General features: G+C 58.4%; 1 protein-coding gene across 1 annotated transcript in view; it reads right to left on the bottom strand.

Moving 5' to 3' along the window:
* LOC102040074 (acrosin-like) overlaps positions 1–1,583 on the bottom strand; it is a 3,224-nt gene extending 1,641 nt beyond the window's left edge. The window contains exons 1-2 of the mRNA XM_031065137.1: positions 1,378–1,583; positions 373–632 (exon numbers count right to left, since the gene is read on the bottom strand). Of these exons, the coding sequence (XP_030920997.1) occupies positions 373–632; positions 1,378–1,583 (466 nt within the window). The remainder of the gene's footprint in view (positions 1–372; positions 633–1,377) is intronic.
* Between the last annotated feature and the right edge of the window lie 5,775 nt (positions 1,584–7,358).

Raw genomic sequence — 7,358 nt, 5'->3', positions numbered from 1 at the left:
CCAGCCGGGGCTGCTCCGAGCCTGGCCCCACTGGCGTCCTGCGGCCGGACCCTCTCTGTGCCCAGCCCGTGTCCCTCTCTGTGCCCAGCCCGTGTCCCTGTCTGTGCCCAGCCCATGGCCCCAGGGTGCCCAGCCCATGTCCCTCTCTGTGCCTAGCCCATGTCCCTCTCTGTACCCAGCCCGTGTCCCCAGGGTGCCCAGCCCGTGTCCCTGTCTGTGCCCAGCCCGTGTCCCCAGGGTGCCCAGCCCGTGTCCCTGTCTGTGCCCAGCCCATGTCCCCAGGGTGCCCAGCCCGTGGCCCTGTCTGTGCCCAGCCCGTGTCCCCGGGTGCCCAGCTCACCCTCAGAGCACACATCCTGTTGGGGAACTCACCTCTGGCAAAGTTCCAGCCGGCGATGTAGCAGGATTTCAGCTCCGAGACCCTGAGCGAGGCGTCGGGCACACAGCCCAGCTGGATGTAGTCGCTGCACTCCACGGGCTGCTCCAGCTCCACCAGGGCAATGTCGTTCCTGGCCGTGGCAGCCACGTAGTGCTGGTGCACCAGAAGCCTCTGGATGCGTCTCACCACAGCCTCAGGGCCTGGCTGTCTCAGATCTATGGCCCCAATCACCACATCCCACATGGAGATGCCCCTGGGGAGCAGATGGACAGAGGGGTGACAGGGAGCAGAGCCACGGGCTGCAGCAGCCCAGCATTTCCCGGCCTTCTGCTTGCCCAGGTGGACAGGGAAGTGGCCCGTGGTGCTGGGAGCTGGGTGCCTGCCCGTGCTCTGGGGACATCTCTGTCCCTGCTGTCTCTTACCCGGCCCTGGCGAAGCAGTGTGCGACCGTGAGCACCCACTGGGAGCTGAGGAGGACACCCGTGCACATGTGCCACGTGCCACGTGCGGTTCTCCCAGGTGGCCTGGATACTGACGATGCCGGGCCAGGCCCCGGGCTGGACACTGGTGACACCCACACGGGACGTGCCAGCAGCAGAAACCACGGAGTTGTAGTCAAGAGCAGCAGAGCTGTGGTCAGAGGCCATGGGCCGGAGCCCGCAGGTCCCTCTGGAAGCACAAAGCCATCACTGCCCTGCTCTGCTGCTGCTCAGGCTGAATGTCCCACTTGGTGCTGAGCAGCAGCAGGGCCAGACAACCCCGAGGGGCATTTTTCACCACAATTCTGCCAGGGAAGTCCCCAAGTGTTCCTCCAGCTCCCTCCCAGAGCCTGGAACCACTGACCTGCAGGTGTCCCAGGTGCCCCACACGGGCCCGGCCAGGGCCAGCAGGACGAGCAGCCCCAGCAAAGCCATCGGTGCCAGCACAGCAGGTGGCAGAGCCAGAGCAGAGGTGTCACCTCCAGTGCGGCCACCATCTCTGTCCCTGCTGTCTCTTACCCGGCCCTGGCGAAGCAGTGTGCGACTGTGAGCACCCACTGGGAGCTGAGGAGGACACCCGTGCACATGTGCCACGTGCCGTTCTCCCAGGTGGCCTGGATGCTGACGATGCTGGGCCAGGCCCCGGGCTGGACACTGGTGCCACCCACACGGGACGTGTGGGTAGCACCAGCAGCAGAAGTCACAGAACTGTGGTCAGAGGCCATGGGCCGGAGCCTGCAGGTCCTTCTGTAACACAAAGCCATCACTGCCCTGCTTGGTGGCTGCTGCTGCTCAGGCTGAAAGTCCTCTGTCATCCCTTCCTGCCCAGTGCTGAATGGCAGGAAGACTCAGGACCCCCGAGGGGCACATCTGTCCCCCCGTGCTACTGCAGCCCCACAGACAGGTTATGCCAGTAGCTGGGCACTGGCCAGGAACCAAGGCTCCTCCTGCAGCAAGTGAGGCTGGAACACTGTGGTGTGGGTGTGGGGAACATGTGGGGCTCCTACAGGAAACCTCCTAAGCGGGACCACTGACCTGCAGGTGTCCCAGGTGCCCCACACGGGCCCGGCCAGGGCCAGCAGGACGAGCAGCCCCAGCAAAGCCATCGGTGCCAGCACAGCAGGTGGCAGAGCCAGAGCAGAGGTGTCACCTCCAGTGCGGCCACTGCCACAGCAGCCACAGCCTTCGTGGTGCTCACAGGGCCCGGGCCAGGGCCGCTGTCACAGAGGGGCTGGTTCTGAGTGCTGGGCATGGCAGGGAGGGGCAGCACAGAGTCATAGAGACGTGGAATGCTCTGGGTGGAAGGGACTTTATGACTACCCAGTGCCACCCCTGCCATGGGCAGGGACACCTTCCACTATTCCAGGGTGCTCCAAGGCCTGTCCAGCCTGGCCTTGGGCACTGCCAGGGATCCAGGGGCAGCCCCAGTTGCTCTGTGCCAGGCCCTGCCCACACTCACAGTCAGAAATTCCCTCCTAACACCTAATCTAAATCTCCCCACCTTCAGCTCAAGGCCATTTTTCTTGTGTCCTATCACTACAGGCTCTTGTCCAAAGTACCCCTCCAGCCTTTTACTAAGCCCCTTTTAAGTACTGGAAGAGGCACCAAAGTCTCCCTAGAACCTTCTGTTCTCCAGGCTGACCAGCCATAACTCTCTCAGCCTGTCAACCCTTCTTCCTACCCTGAATGAATATTTTAAATGTGGTGATCCTTACTGTGAAACAGCAGTGCTCTGCTAGTTCACCTACATTCACCTTTTACAAATGTTTATTTGCATCCATTTCAGAAAGGCATCTGACTTTGATTAAATACCTCGAGAAATGAAGGTTAACATTTTTTCCTCCATAATTTCTTGGACACCTCAAGGGACTGGGACTCCATGGGGCAGCCCCTTCCAATGCCTGACCACCTTTCCATGAAGAAATTTTTCTTGAAGTCCACCCCGAACCTCTGCTGGCATAACTTGAGGCCGGTCCCTCTTGTCCTGTCCTTTGTTCCCTGGGAGGCTGAGCCTCCCCTGGCTCTGCTCTCCTGTCAGGGAGTTCTGGAGAGTGAGAAGGTTTCCCCTGAGCCCCTTTTCTCCAGGCTGAGCCTCTCCAGCTCCCTCAGCTGCTCCTCAGAGGATTCACCCTCTAGGCCCTCCCCAGCTATGTTGCCTTCTCTGGATGCACTCCAGCCCCTCAATGTCCTTCTTGAACTGAGGGTCTCAGAACTGGACACAGGACTTGAGGTGTGGCCTCACCAATGCCAAGTTCAGGGGGACAATCACTTCTTCCCTACCAGCTCATTTTTAGGCACATAGGGACATAAGGTGCTCCTGCACCTTAAAGGTTTCCATCTTGATGTATGCCCAGCCTTCCTGGGACCCTTTGTTTTTAAGGGCTGCTTCCCAAGGGACTATCCCAATCAGTGTCCCAAACTGGCTGAAATTCACCCTCTGACAGTGTAGAGGTTTTGTTGACGCACCTTGTTACTTCTCCAAGGACTGAAAACTCCTTCATTTCAGGGTCACTGTGCCCAAGATGGCTCCAACCACCACATCTTCCAGCAGCCCCTCTCAGTCTGCAAACAGCAGGTCCAGCGGGGCCCCACCCTTGGTGGGCTGCTCAGCTACTGAGCCAGAAGTTCTCTTCCACACATTCCAGGAGCCTCTCAGACTGTCTCCTCTCCACTGTGCTGCTTCCAGCAGACATCCAGCAGGTTAAAGACCTCCACAAAAACAAGGGCTGGTAACCACTAAACATCAGCCAGCACTTTATAGAATAATTCATCTGCCTCTTCATCCTGGTTGGGAGGTCTAGAACAGACCCCCAACAGGATATCTGCCTTGCCAGCCTTCCCCTTGATTTTCACCACGACCACTCATCCTTTTCATTACTAATCTCCAGACAGCCAAAACCCTCCCTAAGGTACAGAGTCATCACAGCACCTCTCCTGCCTCGCCTGTCCCTTCTAAAGAGCTTGGAGCCATCCATTGCAGCATTCCAGTCATGGAGTCATCACAGTTCCATGACAGCAACTACATCAGAGCTTTGCTGCTGCACCAAGGCCTCCAGCTCCTCCTGTGGTGCCCACACTGCTGCATTGGTGTAGATGTGTGGAAGGGGCTAACAGCTGCCCTGTTATCTAAAGGAGCGAGAAGAAGCTGAGAAGCAAGAAGAAGCTGATAAGGAGCTCTCTCCAAGGCTGTAACCAAGGAGACCAAGAGAAGTGAGGAATTGAAGAAAGATAAGAGAATTTTGCAGCTGGACAAAGTATTTTTAGAAAGTTGTTGAAGTCACTGTAACTTTTCACCAATAGTGTTATGTTGACTCATTGTGGCCAATAGTTAGGGTAGAAGAAGCCTGAACAATTGGAAAGTGTATAAAAGGTCAGCCATGTTCAATAATGAAGAGTTGCCATCTGAGACTGCTTGTGGTCTCGGATTTGTGTCGTGACTGCCTCGACAGCGACACAGACGCACTTCAGCTGTGCTATCAATTTCTCCCCAGCACTGGCCTGCTGCCTCCAGCTTCATTTCTAGTGAGTGTGCTCTCATCCCCCTCTCCCTTCAAATCTAGTTTAAAGCCCTCTCAATCAGCCCTGCCAATCCACAGGTTGGAACCCTTTTGCCTCTTCTAGAGGTGAACGCATCTATCTCCAGCCTGGTGCTATACAAACTACCTCATGTTCAAAAAACCCAAAATTCCACCAATGGCACCAGTCTTTAGGCTACTTTTTGATCCCATAGGTTTTCCTGTTAATTTTGGCATTCATCCCTACTACCGAAGGAATCAAGACCACCACCTCTTGTACCTTGCGCTCTTGTCCCTTCATCCAGGCAACCCAATGCCCTGAAGTCCTTTTTTGCTACCCTGGTACTTCTCTCATCAGGACAATGAGCAGTGGGCAGCAGCTGGTGGGCTGAATTAGTGCAGGGAGTCTCTCAGCAATGTCCCTTGCCTGGGCCTCAGGGAGGCAGCAGACTTCTCTGTGGGATGGGTCTGGTTGGAACACAGGCTCCTCAGCCCCCCTCAGAAGTGAATCCACACTACAACTGCCCTTCCTTTTTTCCTTAATAACTGTAGTTGTGATCTGTCTGACTGACTGCACTGATCTGGGAGACCCACCAAGGAGACTTTCTTCTCAACTTTCCACTGTCTGACCCTGAAATTCCAGGACCTCGTATGGGTTCTGTAAGGGCACCTGGGAAGGCAAGGGAAGCCAGCGGGGGATTCTGCTGCCTCCCTAAGCAGGGACCTGCTTCCATTCCCCACCTTTTAGGCCTCCTCCTGCCTGACGGCAAGAGGGTCAGGGCTACCCTGACTCTTGCTGAGCTTTCATGCAGTGCATTTCTCTCCTGGATGGAAGGTGCAACTCCACCAGTCTGTTTCTCTTGGCACTCCTTGATAATCCTCAGCCTCTCCACCTCCTCTGTGAGATCCCCCACCTGTTCACACCACATGCAGTGCTGTTTCACTGTGCTCCAGCAGTAACAGTAGGCTCAGACACCCCCTGCAGCCCGGTGTTTCTTGGGCAGCTCTGTCTGCTTCTCCCTACTCCTGCCGGCAATGGCTTTTGTCAGTGTGTGAACTACTGCTGGGTCTAATCAAGCTGGACAAGTGAAAAAAATAATCCCCATCTGAGAGGAGCACAGCTCAAGGGTCAGGAGGGTGGCTGTGGCCTCCTACAAATCCTGCTGCTTGAGCCGCCACAACACCATGTCCTGCTGCTCCATGTCCATTTGCCTCCCCCAGTCACCATGCTCTGGGTCACCTGCACAGCCTGGAGCCACTTTGATCTCCCCCTGCTCCTGGCAATGTCCCCCTCTGTGCCTGACGGGCTGCCAGGGCTCCCAAGTCCACGTGGAGCTTTGGACTGCTGCTCACATGTCCACGCTAATCCCTCACCTGAGGGGATTGCACCAATCCATGCAAACATCTGAGGGGGGATCCCAGCAAGCCCAGACCTCTCCAGGTTATGAGGATGGTGCCAGGCCCAGCCCCGTCCTGCCCAGCGAAGGATGAGGAGTCAGCCCTGGACTCCAACAGTCCCAGCCCAGCATGAGCCACAACCTCCCTCCATCATGGAAAGGTCAAGCCCTGGGACAGCTGCCCAGGAGAGTGAGGGGTGTCCCTCCACAGAGACATCCTAACCCACCTGGACAAGCGTCACCTGCTCCAGGCGACCCTGCCTGGGCAGGAGCTGAGCTGGGGCATCACCAGAGGGCCCTTCCCCCTCACACTGTTCTGGGATTCTGCGTGCCATAAATGTGTATTTGTGGTATGTGTGTGACACCTGTGTGTGGCACTTGTGTGTGTGTAGAACATCTGTGACAACTGTGTCCGTGCCCACCCCTGCCCACTTCCCAGTGCATGTCCCCAGCACGGCCACTGCCCAGGGCCCCAGAGATGTGGGTTCCCCTCAGTGCCCCTCCAGGGGTCACCCCTGTCTGCAGGGCCACAGCTCAGGAGGTGGAACACAAACATGGGGGCAGGCCTGGCTGGACGGGGCTCCCAGGCCCTCAGACCAACGCCCTCAGGCCCTGTGGGGCGCGGAGGGCTCACCCCTGCTGTCCCCCCGAGGGTGGGGGCTATGGGGTGCCCTGAGCCCTCCACGGCTCTGTCCCCGTGCCCCACTGCATGCCCCTGTGCCACGTCCCCCCGTCCCCATCCCTCACAGCACCCCACAGAGCAGAGCAGAGCAGACAGTGAGTGGCGTCAGCACATGTTGGGGACACTGTCAGGGAGACACACGGGGGACACAAATGACATTTGGGCATTGGGGGAGGACAATAAATAACCTTCCCCCCAGGTTCTGCTGGGGCTGAGGAGGCTGGGGAGGAGCTGGGGGAACGGTGACAAGGTCACAGTGACAACTCCCAGTGTCCTTGGGGTGTTCCTTTCCTCCCCCACGGCGTCCCTCCCTTCCTACAGGCAGGACCTGGCAGGATTCAGCAGGGTATGGTGGTGGGACTTCCCCATCACGGGACATGGCTGAGACATCGTCACGGGTCACCCTCAGGGCCCCTGTGGCAGCCCCAGGCACCCTCAGAGACATGCCAGGTTCCCCGTGTCACCCTCAGACCCACCGGGCAACCACAGCCCCCCAGCATCCGAAGGGCACCCTGGGAACCCCAGGGACCCCCCAGAACCCCCCTGGGATGGGCTGGGGACCCCCAGGCATGGGGTACAACTGCCCGAGGTGGGCTGGGGGCCCCTGGGTGGGCTTCCCTGGGATGGAGACCCCCAGGGCTGGCTTGTGACCCCAGATGGTGCCAGGGGCTGTTTTGGGCTACCAGGGAGGGCTACCACAGGTCGTGGAGAGTGAAGAAGCTGGGGGAGTGGTGAAGGACCTTTTGGGGGTGCTGGAAAGGTACTGGGGACAGTCTGGGGGTGCCAGTCACCCGTTGCTGGGTGCAAAGAGGCCACGGCTGCAGGGGACAGCTTGGGCGTGCCACGGGGGCTTGCACACACGGGGGGTACTGGGGGAACTGTTTGGGGGAGCTTAGAGGGGGATTT

The sequence above is a fragment of the Geospiza fortis genome, unplaced genomic scaffold (assembly GCF_000277835.1).
Source record: "Geospiza fortis unplaced genomic scaffold, GeoFor_1.0 scaffold30, whole genome shotgun sequence".
NCBI classification, from domain to species: Eukaryota; Metazoa; Chordata; class Aves; order Passeriformes; family Thraupidae; genus Geospiza; species Geospiza fortis.
This window is presented reverse-complemented; position numbering and strand designations above follow the sequence as displayed.